At 43.4% G+C, this 16,092-nt stretch overlaps 1 protein-coding gene across 3 annotated transcripts in view; it reads left to right on the top strand.

Annotated features, from left to right (window-relative positions):
• Positions 1 to 6,327, top strand: part of CAGE1 (cancer antigen 1) — a 47,262-nt gene extending 40,935 nt beyond the window's left edge. For all 3 annotated transcript variants that reach the window (XM_061194799.1, XM_061194798.1, XM_061194796.1), the window contains exons 6-9: positions 1,750 to 1,854; positions 2,460 to 2,530; positions 3,444 to 3,512; positions 6,226 to 6,327. In XM_061194799.1, the coding sequence (XP_061050782.1) occupies positions 1,750 to 1,854; positions 2,460 to 2,530; positions 3,444 to 3,512; positions 6,226 to 6,304 (324 nt within the window). In that variant the 3' untranslated portion in view covers positions 6,305 to 6,327. The remainder of the gene's footprint in view (positions 1 to 1,749; positions 1,855 to 2,459; positions 2,531 to 3,443; positions 3,513 to 6,225) is intronic.
• The last annotated feature ends 9,765 nt before the right edge of the window (positions 6,328 to 16,092 follow it).

Here is a 16,092-nt window from a genome sequence, read left to right as displayed (position 1 = left end):
ACACTCTTTAGCAGAAACTTAAAATTTTGGATTACCTTTCACTGTAATCCCCAAAACTGGCTTTTACGGAGCAATTCTTTTATCGCTAAAATAAACAATATTTAAGAATTCCTTTGCCCTTCTTTATTTAATCTGAGGCTAGCAAATTTTTTTTTTTTTTTTTAAAGGAATCTTACTTTGTGTGGTCAAAGCTGGCTAAGATTGGACAGATTTATTTATAAGGTTTGTTTATTTATTTATTTATTTATTTTGGCTGTGTTGGGTCTTCGTTTCTGTGCGAGGGCTTTCTCTAGTTGTGGCAAGCGGGGGCCACTCTTCATCGCGGTGCGCGGGCCTCTCACTATCGCGGCCTCTCTTGTTGCGGAGCACAGGCTCCAGACGCGCAGGCTCAGTAGTTGTGGCTCACGGGCCTAGTTGCTCCGTGGCATGTGGGATCTTCCCAGACCAGGGCTCGAACCCGTGTCCTCTGCATTAGCAGGCAGATTCTCAACCACTGCGCCACCAGGGAAGCCCCGCAAATTTTTAAAAATCAATCTGAGGACTTAAAAGGGTTAGTACTTTGATCTTGAAAGCCAGTAAAGAAATTCAAGATGCGCCATTAAGTCTGTAATTAAAAAAAAAACAAAACAAAAAAGACAACAGAAGTGAGAAGGAATTCCATGTTGCTTCAGTAAACTGTCATGAGGTATGTAAAGCTAAGAGAGGAACCCCACCTTCCAGGATGCCGTGAGGAGATGCAAAGGAATGGAATGGGAAAAGCCCAATGCTAATAGTAGATAAGTAGAGATTTTAGTCTTTTCTACTTCTAGACACGTCCTTTAAAAAATCTTTTAAATTCTCTTCACCTTGGGTCTGTTAAAGCGAGGTGACATCTATACTCCCTACCTTAAATAATGTGTGTAGTCAGAGGACTGGGACCCCTGATTTGATATTGTCCCCATTAATATATTTATGTAAAGAGAAAGAACAAGAAAGCTGCTGTGTCTGCAGCAAATTTGTTTTGCCATTGCTTCCTCCAGGGTATCTCACTACAGACATGTAAGCATATGTAAATAAGAATATTTAAATAAGCATTAGAATATTGATGGCCATTATTATCATTGTTATTTAATGGGAACATTTCTGTCCTTTTCTATAATTGCTTTGAAAATTAAGGTAACTGTTCAGGGACTTGTGAATACCTTTTCCTGATAATTAATCCTAGATGTCACTTTTAGAAATACAATTTTTAAATTGTTAAAATTTTTTTTGCAAATAAAAATTGGACCATAAGTCAGAATGTGACATACATTGAGCAGAACCTTAAAAAAAACAACTCTCATTTATGCATATTTGAGAATATTTGAGAATATTTATCAAACCTGAAAATGCGTCATCAAGCCCAACATCCGTGCTTTACTTCAGAGAGAATCAAATATGTCTACCCATTGTTTATATGTGGAAAGAAGGTAATGAAGATTTGGGGCTAATAAGTATTTGTATTCACTAATAGGTGTTTAATTATTTGCAAAGCTGTTTCATATTAAATTGGAGAAAAGCTGAAACATCGTTTGAATTTCTGCTCATCAGTTCTAGGTGCAATCAAACTAGGACCTGGTTCATAGCATGTCTTGATTCACCTATGGTACAAATTAGTTTAAGAGAATATTGAAATAAAGTATAGCTCACTGTTCTGATTTGTTCTTAGCATCCACACGTGGTTTTCATGGAAGTTTCCAGGTTAGTATTTTTACCGGTGTTTCTCCGTAGATTGCAAAACTGGGAAATCTTCTAGAGTTAAAAGAAGACCACTGCAACAGACTCATTGAAGAAAATGACAAGTATCGAAGACATTTAGGCAACTTAATAAATAAGGTACACATTTTCTTACATAAATATTTGTCTTTTTAAAACTGTGTGAAATATTAAAACGATAGAATTTTGGTGCTAAAAAGGATCTGAGGGATGATGTAATACATTTGTATTGATTCCTTTCACTTCATTATGACCTTCCATTAGCCTTTTAGCTGAAAGCTAGCAAAGAACATTGTGTGTATCTGTCCTTGTGCTGTCAGCACTTTCAGGTCTTCGTATTGCTGCTTCATTTTGAGGGCCACTATAAATCTTGCCAACATAGTGTGCTAGTTTACCTTTTGAAAACTGCATGAACTTTAACCAGGTGGACTGAAAGCCTGGGTTGATACACACACCACGTGCATGGATCATAGCTGACTTGCTGCTACAGTTGTCCGTTTTTTGACACTTCACTTTTTCTGCATGATGAACAGGCACATTACAATTCTATTTGTATTCATATTCCTGATTTCAAAATGTAAGGAAGATGTTCTGCCTACTGTAAAACTTTCATTCATGGGAGTCATATAATTGAACTTCAACTTGTACAGATTCTTAAAAAGCAAAATTAAATAAATATCCTAGAATTTCTTACAGAATAATTGTTTTAGCTAATGTTTTTCAAGGTTACATCATACGAAGAAATTATCGAATGTGCTGACCGAAGGCTCATGATATCGAACTCCCAGATTGCACAGTAAGTTGAAAAAACTTAATTTTTAATTTTGTAAACGTTTGCTGATATTTTGCTCTCTGGCTTGCTAAGTTCATTTTTTAGACTCCTAGAAAGAGGAAAATGTGCTGTTTTGTAAGTCAAGACCATTCTTCAATGATATATTTAGTGTGCCTAGTGTCTGGACTACTTGAACAAGCAGAATTTCATCTTCCTTCCTCAGAACTCCCTTTGACTTGGGGGTCGGGGGAGCGAGGTTAAGAAATTACAGAGAAACATCCAAGAATTTTAGAGGATATGACCATGGTATTCAAGTAAAGTAACATTGCTATGCTTAGAATTTATTCACAAAAGTTTTTGAATGCACCCCAAATGAAACATATCAAGTACCAAATAAACTTTCTCATTAGAATGAGATTCAGGAACTGCCCTGGTGACGCAGTGGTTAAGAATCCACCGGCCAATGCAGGGGACACGGGTTCGATCACTGGTCCGGGAAGATCCCACATGCCGCGGAGCAGCTAAGCCCATGTGCCACAACTACTGAGCCTGCGCTCTAGAGCCCGTGAGCCACAGCTACTGAGCCCGCGTGCTGCAACTACTGAAGCTCGTGCGCCTAGAGCCCATGCTCCGCAACAAGAGGAGCCACCGCAATGAGAAGCCCGTGCACGACGAAGAGTAGCCCCCGCTGACCGCAACTAAAGAAAGCCGGCGCACAGCAACGAAGACCCAACGCAGACAAAAAAAAAATAATACTAATAATAATTTGAGTTGCTTGGAAAGAATTCCAGATTCCCATAAAGCAAGATGGATGGATGATGTATAGAGAACTAGACCACCATGAAATTTATCTACTCAAATCCTCCAATGAAACTAGCAAAATGTTAGCCTAGAAAAGTCCATTTTAGTCATAAAATTCAGTTGTTTTTTCTTTCAGTTTAGAAGAGAGAAATAAACATTTGGAAGATTTAATTAGAAGGCCCAGAGAGAGAGCCAGAAAACCAAGGTAAGTGGTTTCTTTTTCTAAATAATAATGTCTTTAACTTTAGAATATATGCATAATAATGTTATACATTAAAAAAAAAACCCTTTTCCTTATCTCAGTTTAAGATAAATTATATAAAAGTCCTTGGTATTTTGCCTAGAATAAAATAGTTTCTTTGATAGATGTTTTTTGTAGGACCTGAATTGGAAAGCCTGGTTACCTGCTCTCATGGAACTTATGATTATCTCTAAGAAAAATACTATACAGATTATGAGCTAAGATTTTGTCTACAATAAAACAGCTTACCCTGATGTAAATATATAGCAGACCAGATCTTATGATCAGATTTTCTTACACTAATGTGAAATCTTATAATCCGTTATTTTAGAAGACTCTCAACTCTCAGTATTTGATGCTACAAGGTATATGCACAAACCCTATGGGGTTGATTCAGACCATAGTAGGATGTTAAAATGGGACTCTTCCTGACCTACTTCTTAAGATGCTAATTAAATATTTACCGATTCCCAAAACGAGAGTGAGTTTGCCCAATGTGAAATTTCTGAGGGAAATTTCAAAGAACCTTTTTCATGACTCATATCCCTTGACCAGATCCAGTATATGAAACGTCTGGAGTGTGGGGAAAATTGCAGAAGAGATTTCTTTGACTCTGTCGTGTCATGAGCTCCCGTCACCCCCAAGTCATTCTACCTCTTTTACCTAAAGCCTTGTGAGGGGTCTCTGGGAGATCACCTAAGGAACTTTGAAATGTGTTTCCTAAACACATTTAGGAAAGGGAGGATCAGTGACGGAGAAAATTAAAGCAAGGTGTGGCAGGCAGCATGACAGAGGGGCTGAGTTGGGTGGCCTGTTCTCCCTGAGCTTGTCATCAGGACAAAGAATGTCTGTGACAGTTTCTTAAGAACCATGCAGGTGAGATCTGAGTCATCTTGGGCTCGGCTGAATGCTGCCTGGTGGGATGCCAGCAGCAAGAAGTGGAAAGGGAGCAGCACATTCTTAGGGGCTGCTGCAGCAGTATCAGGTGACCACCGGAAGAGAGATGCCTCAGCCTGGGCCCAGGGAACTGTAGGGCAGGGGTCCCTGGCAGTGGCAAGCTCCAAGAGAAAGAATCAGCCAATCCCAGAGACTGTGAAGCCACCCAGCCAAGTAAAAATGTCTTATTGCTTTACTTCTCCTCCCTCCTTCTGCAAAGGGAGGAGGTGGGGAGTGAGGAGGGCACAGAAATTGAACTTCAGGGGCAGGTGGTGTCCACCAACTACAAGCCTTAGCTTAGGGAGATGGATGAGAAGTTCTCCTGAGTGAAGATTAAAGGATGGATTAATATTTAAGACTGGGCATCGAACTGAACTGAGCTGTGCTTAATTCTTCACAGTGAGGGCTGATTGTTACCTTAGAGCAAAAAAAATCACTGGGCCTGCTGCATATTCAGCCAACAGCAAAGGGGAAGAGCTCCCCTGAGTGAAGAAAGGCTAAAGTAGGGACTTCCCTGGCTGTCCAGTGGTTAAGACTCTGAGCTCCCACTGCAGGGCACGTGAGTTTGGTCCCTGGTTGGGGAACTAAGATCCCACATGCCAGGGATCCCACGTGCCATGTGGTGTGGCCAAAAAAACCCCCCAAAAACCAGAAAATTTAAAAAAAGGCTAAAGTGGGGAGCAGACATGAAATTTGCATTTTCATTATATCGTGGGTCATGATTGTTCCGAATACCATTTGCAAATACAACTATGTTTTGAAAATCAAAAGCCTTTAGCAGGTTTACACTATTATTTGCAAAGTGATAGTTTAACTATGATTTTCTCCCTAATATGAAAGAATATGATCTGATGCCTGGCATATTACAGATGCTCAGTAATCGCTAGTTTAAACTGAATGTGAATCTTCTCTGAGTTGCTGAAAGAAACTGTGGAATATTTTTTTCTGGCATTATTTTACAATAAGAAAATTTGCTTCTAAATTCACACATTTCACTAGTTCAGATATTTGTGTACTTATACTTGGCCTATCTTCACAGTAGATTTGAGGCCCATTTATATAGACTTAGGGTGGCCTTGAAACAAAGGTGTGAGGTGGAGTGGAAGAGCTCTGAGGCCCTTTCTAGCTGAGAAGACCGTTTCTTAGAGAACTTCAGACTCGCATCAGCCTTCAGCCCCGCACCATCCACGAGCCTCCCCTTGACCGATGGGCCTCAGTCAAGTCAGCACGCAAACACGCTTTAGACCACCTCTGCATCGTCTCAAAATTCTGGTGCTGCTTTTGCCAGTTGTCTTTAGAAGTGGAAACAGTGAGAAATAGGGAGAGAAAAGTGAGCACTTTAATAGTCTCAGATGTCTTGTTTTGGCCTCTAGTTCTTTTTTTTTGGCCTCTAGTTCTTTATCACTTCAAGGAGATTCATTAGGTTTTCAAGTCATAGCCAGAATCTTATCCTAAGTAAATCTAGGAGAATGTTAAAACATAACAATACTGAGGCTCAATATTTTTATTTAATTGCAGTTGAGAATGATCCATATTTTACATACTGAAAAACTTAATCTTTTAGGGTCTCATAGTTCTATCCCAAATGACGGTTTCTCTTTGAAAAGTGAGGAAAAGAAAATTTTAAATAATGGCATCCTTGTTCACTATGTTCTCTATTTCAGTCCTCCTCACCACCACCCGCCACTTGTTTGTTTGTTTGTTTGTTTGCTTTACATTATTCTCTTTCTGTTTCCTGCAGACTGAGAAGTCATCCGAAGTCCATGACCGTGGTAGGTCATACTGATGATAATTATAAAGAATGCTATATTCCCATGTAATTGTCAAATTACACAAAATTAAATATGAGTTCCTGAAGTTATGTTTCAGTAATGTTCAGCTTAGCTTTCCCCTCTGCCCTCAGATGAGGGCCTCTTTTGCCTCTGATTGTAGTTGGTTCTGTAACTGGAAGCCTTAATTTCATCCCCACGGCTACTGCTTCATGTCAGGGCCTCATCGTTTTCATCTGGCCTGTCACAGTCGTCTGCTTACTCGTGGCTCTGCCTCCAGTTGGCTCCACCCTCCACGGAGTAGACAGAGTGGCTGTGCAGAAGCAAAACCTAGTTATACTCCTCCCCTACATGAGACCCTTCAGTGCTTCCCAGGTGCATTCAGAATCACATCCAGCTCCTTAGCTGGCATAGAGGTCCTCTGTGGTCTAGCCCTCGCCTTCCTATCCAGGCTTCTCGTTCACTGCTTCCTCCTTCTCATCATACACCCCAACCATATCTAACACTTGCAATGTTTTGCACATGCCGTGTTACCTTTGTGCCTTCTGGCTACTGCCCGGGTGGCTCCCCAACCTGGAATGCTGTCTCCCAACTCCCTTTCTCCCCGTTACTTCAGCTCCCGCCTCACAGGCACCTGCCAGCGGGGGCTGCATCTGCTCCTCGAGGCCTTTCCCACCCAGGCAGAGCCGACTTGCTTCCTCCCGTGTGTCCTCAGTGCAGGCAGAGCCGACTTGCTTCCTCCCGTGTGTCCTCAGTGTACCCTCTGATAAAATAGCACCTATGCTACGTCATCACAGTTCTCTGCTTGCACATCCCCTGACCTCACTAGAACTCTTCTAGTGCAGGAATCCTCATATTCATTTTGGCATGCCCCAAGCACCTATCCCATAATAGGTACTAAATAGGAGTCAAATATTAGACAGACTCGGGACCCAGGCCCAATGCTATACTTGCTGGAGGAATTCCTAGTAGAAGATACACCTGCTGCCGCCCTGTCCCATGCCAGGCCATGGGTATGGGTTCATGAATACCATGGCCCATTTGTGACACAGCTTTGCAGAAGAGGGGGTACAGTCAAAGGGCCTGTCTCTATCTGTCCCACTGAGACCCAGCTGTTGTAATAGTTGAGTTATGAGGACACCTTAATACTACCAATTCTTAGTTATGCTGTGCTGGTGAGTCATTTCATGAATTGTTCAGGTCCTTGCTTCTGTTCCTTTTTCTTCATTCTGCCAGCTGGCAACCAAACCAAGGAAGATGAAACTCAACCAACCTTGCTCCTTGTCATATTCCTTAATAGGAAAAAGGTTGAAACAAACAAAAATATTGATTAAAATATAGTATTAGTATTATCTGTGGAGTTTATCTATCTGTAGGTTTTCCTTGTGCCCCTTTTCCATATGTAATCGAGAACTCGCTGCTTATGAAATAGGAATTCCATATGTAATCAAGAGTCAGCTCTTCTGTCCCTGAATGTCTATCCTGAAAACTGAAGAAACAATTTTTTCCTTTCATTTTTATATGCCAGATATCTTAGAAGGAAATAGAAATGATTTAGATTAACAGGACTGAAGATTAACAATTAATCATTTTTGTTAACCACTCCAGGAGGAGAGTGATTACTAAGTATAGCACCCAGATCCATAGATACAAGTGATACATTAAAATCTGTATAAGTGGTGAAATTTTACATTCCAAAAAATGTGATTACTATTCTTCTAATTTCTTCCTGTTAACAATCAAACGTATTCTAACATAACATAAACAAGTGAATACAGTGGCTTCTTTTCCAAGTATCTGTCAATTTCCATTCTCACAGAACACCACTCCTGTATCGCCAGGCATTTAGTAACATGAAAATTTCCTGTGTCTCACCCCAAATTTTTTTTCCTCTCTGGGCAGGCAGGTTCTTCCTACTATCAACCAAATTTAAAAAGACACTAACACTGAAATCCCTTGGAATTAAAAGCCAGGTGAAAGGAGGTTTCACCCTTATAACTTCCACCTTAACATAGTTTTGAGGAATTAGTTCTGAGTTTAAACAAAGGAACCAGAGATAGCTAATTTTGTAAGATGTATCAGAAAAACGAATGTACATAACATATTATCCTTTTGATAAATCCCAGCGCCAGGATGAAAGTATAATTATTGAATCAAGATATACCTTGAATGGAAGGGAAGAAATTATTTTATCTCCCTGAAACTGGTTTTGCACTTAAATTAGGTAAGTGCAAGAGGGAAATATTGGAGAATCTATATCTGGCCCCAAAGGAAGTGCTGAATAAATAAAAGCTATTACTATTGATGTTATTTTTGTTGAGGAATTCTATAAGATACATTTTATTATGAATTTTGAAGCAAAATTTGTTAATTTCTCAAATTCAACGAGTTGCGATACGGTTTAAGACAAACCATGAGAAATGCACAGTAAGTTGCAGCTATAATAGTGTTTCATTTGAAAAATTAAGCCCTGAAAGCTTTGGAAGTGATTCAGGTTTTAAAAAGAGACATTATTATTAGTTTCATGGAATTCTCTAGGGAAAGTTAAGATATGATAGGAGAAAGACAAACATTAAGACGGCTAATGCGGGGGGAATTCCCTGGTGTTCCAGTTGTTAAAAATCCACCGTCCAATGCAGGGGACGCGGGTTCGATCCCTGGTTGGGGAACTAAGATCCCACATGCCGCGGGGCAACTAAGCCTACGCGCCGCAACTAGAGAGAAGACCGCGTACCACAACGAAGAGCCTGTGCACCGCAACGAAGGATCCCACGTACCTCAATGAAGGTCCTGCGTGCCGCATCTAAGACCTGACACAGCCCCCCCGCCAAAAACAAACAAACAAAAAGATGGATAGTGCAGCGTGTGGAATCTGGAACATGGTGAAATTGTTGGACTGGAAGGATTAACACAGTTTGTCCGCAAGCAGGGCTGTGTGCATAAGTGCTACGTTTGCCGTGTGCGCTATTAGACATTTATGACCTTTTACCAAAAGGTTGTCTCACAGTGAACGTACCTCCTTTGGCGCACGGCTCAAGGATGCAGCATCTAAGCCAGTGCTTCTTGCAATAAACATTTAGTGACGTGCAATAAACCACGTGACAGCCTCTGTGTTAGAGGCCAAAGGTAAAACGAAAAACCAGGCAGAGATCACCAAGGACCATGTAATCTAGTGGGGGAGATAGATAAACGACTCTTTCTTGGATTGGTGCATGGGTCTAACTGTCAGGGGTGCTCTAGAAGCATAGATGAAATGGCCCTGGACTAGGTGAGAAAACCTCAGGGCAGATTTTACAGAAATAATGACACCTGAGCCAGATCTTCATCACTGACTAGGTATTCCCCAGGTAGATAGAAGAGGAAGCTCTTCCCACACAGCACAGAGGCCTAAGGTATCCTGTGATACTCTCTGAACCACAAGTAAAATCTAAAACCCATGTCCTTCATATGGCAGGAGAGGAAGGTGATCGTGAATTGTCTCAGGTGCTTTGTGAAGAAGTGTGAACTTTGTCCTGAGAAGCTCTGAAGGCTTTTAAGTGGAGGAATGATGGGGCCCATTATGCATTTTGAGGGAATTCCCTGGCAGTCCAGTGGTTAGGATTCCAAGCTTTCACTGCCGGGGGCCTGGGTTCCATCCCTGGTCAGAGAACTGAGATTCTGCAAGCTGCGTGGCCAAAAAAAAAAAATTATGGGACTTCCCTGGTGGCACAGTGGTTGAGAATCTGCCTGCCAATGCAGGGGACACAGGTTCGAGCCCTGGTCTGGGAAGATCCCACATGCCGCGGAGCAACTAAGCCCGTGCGCCACAACTACTGAGCCTGTGCTCTAGAGCCTGCAAGCCACAACTACTGAGCCCGCATGCTACAACTACTGAAGCCCGCGCGCCTAGAGCCTGTGTGCTGCAACAAGAGAAGCCCTGGCTCGCCACAACTAGAGAAAAGCCCGCGCGCAGCAATGAAGACCCAATGCAGCCAAAAATAAATAAATAAAATAAATTTAAAAAAAAGAGAATCCGCCTGCCAATGCAGGGGACACGGGTTCGAGCCCTGGTCCAGGAAGATCCCACATGCCGTGGAGCAATTAAGCCCATGCGCCACAACTACTGAGCCTGCGTGCCACAACTACTGAAGCCCACGCACCTAGAGCCCGTGCTCCACAACGAGAAGCCACCACAATGAGAAGCCCATACCACAACAAAGAGTAGCCCCCACTCGCCCCAACTAGAGAAAGCCCGCGTGCAGCAACAAAGACCCAATGCAGCCAAAAATAAATAAATTAATTAATTTTTAAAAAAGTATGCGTCTTGAAAGATCACCCTAATAGTGATATAAAGGGTAGGTTGATGGTGGGTGATGCTAGAATCAAAAGTACCAGATAAGATACTGCTACAGTGCTCCATGCAAGAAAAACCGAGGCCAGAAACTGAAATAGTGACAGAGGAAATAATGAGGAGGTTATGGATGCAAAGTGATTTCAAAGGCAAAGTCGGGGCTTCCCTGGTGGCGCAGTGGTTGAGAATCTGCCTGTCAATGCAGGGGACATGGGTTGGTGCCCCGGTCTGGGAAGATCCCACATGCCACGGAGCAACTAGGCCCGTGAGCCACAACTACTGAGCCTGCGCGTCTGGAGCCTGTGCTCCGCAACAAGAGAGGCCGCGATAGTGAGAGGCCCGCGCATCGCGATGAAGAGTGGCCCCCACTTGCCTCAACTAGAGAAAGCCCTCGCACAGAAACGAAGACCCAACACAGCCAAAAATAAAATAATAAATACATAATAAATAAAAATTAAAAAAAAAAAGGCAAAGTGAAAAGGATAGGTAATTGTTAGCTATGGGAGTGAAGGGCGAGGAGTCTGGGAGTGAAGGGGGAGGGGTCTAGGAAGCCTGGCACAGGTCTGGGTGGTCGGCTTCACAGAGGTAAAGAACACAGGAGGGACCACTAGTTTGCGGGAAAGATAGGATGAGGGCGAGGTTGCTGTGAAACACCCGGGACATATTTAATAAGCAGTTAAATATATGCTGAGAAGGATCCAGTGGTCAGGGAGGTTCTGAAGACAATGAGGAGAGAAGGGTCATTGATGACCGAGGTCTGAGAGGCGGAAAGAGGGCCTCGGGTCCCCAGAACAGCGTAGATTCAGACACCCCTCCCTCTGAGACTGGAGGTTAGGAAGGCAGCTCTGAGCTGTGCACGGTGTTGGAGACCCTGGCGGAAAGCTTGGCCCTCTTCCTGCAGGAGGAGGCTGGTGGGAGAGGCGAGGGTCTGAAATAGCTGCAGCCCCTGCTCTCAGGGAGCAGAGCGCGGGCTCTCGCCACGGGGTACGAGGAGGAGGTGCAATTTCCTCTCCACCTCACCGTTCCTCTATTTTTATCCACTTTCTTCTGCTCCCCCCTTGTTCCTTGTTTCCCTGACTGTGACCTATCACATCTTCTTGAGGACTTGCTTCATCGATCATTCTTACTCTCTCACACCTTTAATTTACAATTCTTTATTGAATTCTTACCCTAGCCTTAAAAAAATCCTTCCTGCAACCCTCTTTTCCTCTAAAGCTATCACGTCTTATCTTAACCAAGTCTTATTGAATTTGTTACAATATCGCTTCTGTTTTAAGTTTTGGTTTTTTGGCCCAGAGTCTTGTGGGATCTTAGCTCCCCGACCAGGGATCCAGCCGGCACCCACTGCACTGGAAGGTGAGTCCCAACCACTGGACCGCCAGGGAAGTCCTGTGATTCATAGTGTTTCTGATAAATATTTTTCCATATTGCTGGTCTCAACATGCTGCTCTCATTTTTAAAGGCTGCGTGATATTTCATTATATATAATTGAAATAACTTATTGAATTATAGTTTGTGGACAGGGTTTCCAGTTCTTACTGGTAGTCCAGAACTCACTGCCTTACATGCTCTGGCCCCAAATTACGTGCGTGTGCCTTTGCCCACGTGGTTTCCTTGTCCTAGAATGCCCTTTCCTGCCCTAAGTAAACTCTCTTCTCCACCTCCACCACCCAGCTCCTCATATTTGAAACATGTGCATCATTCAAGGCTTAATCGAAATGTCACCTTCATCCTTATCTGAAAGTAATACGTATCTCTTCTATCTATGACTTTCTAAGGGTTCTTAGCACGTTCTTCCCTAAATTATAGCTCGTGGGTGATATCAGGCTGCAGCACAAAGAGCACTCGACATGGAATCATAAGACTTAGGTTCCAGGGCTTCCCTGGTGGTTCAGTGGTTGAGACCACCTGCCAATGCAGGGGACGCGGGTGTGAGCCCTGGTCCGGGAAGATCACACATACCTTGGAGCGACTGGGCCTATGCACCACAACAACTGAGCATGCGCTCTAGAGCCCGTGCTCTAGAGCCCGCGTGCTACAACTACTGAAGCCCACATGCCACAACTACTGAAGCCCGTGCGCCTAGAGCCCGTGCTCTACAACAGAAGCCACTGCAATGAGAAGCCCACGCACCACAACGAAGAGTAGCCCCCGCTCGCCGCAACTAGAGAAAGCCCATGCGCAGCAACGAAGACCCAACGCAGCCAAAAATCAATGTCAAAATGTCAGTATTTTGTACATTATGTCTATAGTTAAAAGACTGTAACATTTGCCTGTGTAAATATAACTCTTGGGACGAGCGAGTGGGAGGTAAGCTGTGACACTGGACAGGGATCGTCCCGTATTTTGGAAGCCCAAGCTTGCAGCAGCAACTAGAATACACGTGTAAGACATCCTAGTCAGCACCCTATGGTGAAAAGTCGACAGTTCCGTAGCACAGGTGGGGATTCCTATAGGGCCAAGGTCAAATATGTTAGGAGAAGAGAATTTTCAAGATTTCGCATCACAGCTACCCCACTGATGGGTTCCAGTTCAGTTTGGACTAGAGGAATTGAACATCCCTAATTGAAGACCTTGGTGCTGGAAGTATAGTGTTTCGGGAAACTCCGTTTTCTCCCTCCTGTGTTCCTCCCTACTCTCACTCCCCGACCACATTCACAACACCTCTGACGCGGGTGCGTGCTGGGTTTTCCCCCACAAGCTATTCTCTGCGACACCAGCTGGGGGTCCCACAATTTAACTCAATCCGGACACCACCTGAAGGTAGCATCAGATCCCACAAGACTGCTCCCGCCCACTTCAGATGCCAATGGCAAGTCCTGGTTGTCGCCTGTGCCTCTAATAGATCAGCTGTAAGTCAGAGGTTCCCATGACCCCTTCCTCCGAGTCCATTAATTTGCTAGAGCAGCTCACAGAGCTCAGGGAAACACAGACGTTTAACAGTTTATTAAAGGATACAGATGAACAGCCAGATAAAGAGAGACATAAGGCGAGGTCTGGGAGGGTCCTGAGGACAGGATCTTCTGTCCCCCTGGAGTTGGGGTGTGTCCCCCTTCTAGTACTTGGATCTGTTCACCAACCTAGAAGCTCCCTGAATTCTGTACTTTGAGAATTTCTACGGAGGCTTCCTGACATCATCATGATTAAGCATTAACTTCATTTCCAGCCTCTCTACCCTCTCTGGAGAATGGAGGGCGGGGATGAAAATTCTAAGCCAAGCAGTGAGGTGGAAGGAAAACCAGGAGAGTATGTTATCCTCCAGCCTCGAGAAACAGGTGTTAAAAAAGGGGGTGGAGGGACTTCCCTGGTGGTCTAGGGGGTAAGACTCTGCACTCCCAATTCAGGGGGCCCAGGTTCGATCCCTGGTCGGGGAATTAGATCCCGCATGCACACCGCAACTAAGATCCTGCATGCTGCAACTAAGACCCGATGCAGCCAAAATAAATAAATAAATGTTAAAAAAAAAACAAAACTTTTAAAAGCGGGGAGGGGGGCTCAGATGAGGACTTTCGGATTCAGCAAGATGAGCTATATTAGTGCAGTGGTGAAAATAACAGCCCAGTGGAATAAATGGAGAAGAAAATCGAGAGGTGAGATAGGGAAGTTTTACTGTGTCTGAGGCAGAGAAGCGAGGCTGTTGCTGAGGGTACCAGCGCCCACGGGAGAATTTTTTTTTTTTTTTACTTTTTGGCCACACCGCGAAGCATGTGGGATCTTAGTTCCCCAACCAGAAATTGAACCCACGCCCCCTGCAGTGGGAGCGCTGAGTCTTAACCGCTGGACCGCCAGGGAAGTCCCAGAATTTTGTTTTTTAAGATGGGCAATATTATAGTATATTTGTATGTGGACGGGAGCGATGAATTGGAGAAGTAGAAATTTATTATGAGGTAGAGGAGAGATGGCTATTTTCAAAATCTCACGGTTTTGAGCAGATAATGAGATCCAATCCACAAATGATGGCCGACCTTTGACAGGCCCATAGAAGTTTTTTCTTGGAACAGAAAGGAGGGCAGAGCATGAGTGTACAGTTGGAGGAAAGCGGTGAATGTGATTTTGTCTGTTCTTTTCCAGGAAATACGAGCTGAGCAAGCGTGGGCAGGGGAGTCTGTGAGTTGTGAAGGAAGAGGACCAGGTTGGGGACAGTCTCCCCTCCCCCCCCATAGTATTCCTTTTACATAAAGATCACAAAAGAATGTTTTTCTTTCAGAAGTAAAGTACAAAAACCATAACTCTTTTTTTTAGCCCTTGCTAGGTGAAAGAACACAGACGTCTTTGCTGGCATATAATAAACACAACTTTTTTTTTTGCTTGACAGTTTTTCATTTCTTATTAGGTCTACAAATGAAGTTAGATTGCAGATTTGTGGGGAAAGATGTCACTTATAATAAAACAAATTCAACAGATATTTTCTGAGTTACCACTGGTGTCAGGCGCTGTTCTATAACATTGACTAAAGGCACAAAGATCACTCAAGTGTGACAGACAGGAGACGTAATAAACTATATATTGTGTTAGAAGATAAAAAGTGCTATAAAAAAAAAGAGAATAGAGAGAAGAAATTGAGAGTACAAGGGAGGGGCTGGGGATTGTAATTTTAAACCTGGAGTGAGGGTGAGCCTCATTGAGGGGGTGACTGTTGAGCAAAGGTTTAAGGACATGAGGAAGTTCCTTAGCTACTTGGTTACCTGGGGGAACACCCAGAACAAAAACTGGGGCTTAACAGACACATTTGCTAATGATGCTGAGGGAAATCTTAAGAAATTAAAGGAAAAGAAAGCTCTGCTCTTACAAATTCCAAGGAAGTAAAATGACAGAAGTGGAGAGTCAAGGGTGGGTTTGCCTGAGCTGTAAGAATGAGAATAACCAGGATGTAGTATATTTCTGGAAAACACAGATCTTCAAGGAGATAAGTGCAGAGGTGAGAAAGAAAAAACATGGAGAGGGGCACCCAGCAAAGGGGAGAGCTCTGGATGGGCACCCAGGGAACGCTGCTCATTACAGGGAGAATGGAGATCACAGTAGTGCAGAGTTTGTGGGCACCAAGATCAGGGCAAGGATTTTACTTCCCTGGGCTACCGCTTTTGATTTTTGTACTAATTGGACAGTCACACAGGTTTCTCTCTGTTTTCTGTTTGTACGTTTTCATTTTCACATCAGTCCCGTCCTGAGCAGGCACACTTTGTCCCTGTTGCCCCTTTAGTGGCTGGCTGTCTAAAATTCAAGTCCCAAATAAAATCTATTAGTAATCATTTAATAATAAAACTGGAGTGGAAGTCCCAGTTTAAGCCTAAACTGGATTATCTTCATATGTTCAGGCTCTATCTAAACATGTTCTGAGAACTGAAGAGACAGGCCTACTAGGAATCTCTTTAACATAAGGAATGAGAATCTTCTCTGCCAGAAACCAGCCCTCTGAAGGGAAAAGAGAGTCAGGGAGACAGCCCTGGTCCAGTGAAAGAGAGAAGAGGTGATTCTGAGTATACAGCATGATTACATGTGTATATCTCCT

Source organism: Eubalaena glacialis, chromosome 7 (genome assembly GCF_028564815.1).
Source record: "Eubalaena glacialis isolate mEubGla1 chromosome 7, mEubGla1.1.hap2.+ XY, whole genome shotgun sequence".
Lineage (NCBI taxonomy): Eukaryota > Metazoa > Chordata > Mammalia > Artiodactyla > Balaenidae > Eubalaena > Eubalaena glacialis.
Note: the sequence above shows the minus strand (reverse complement) of the source record. Positions and strands in the feature narration are given on the sequence as shown.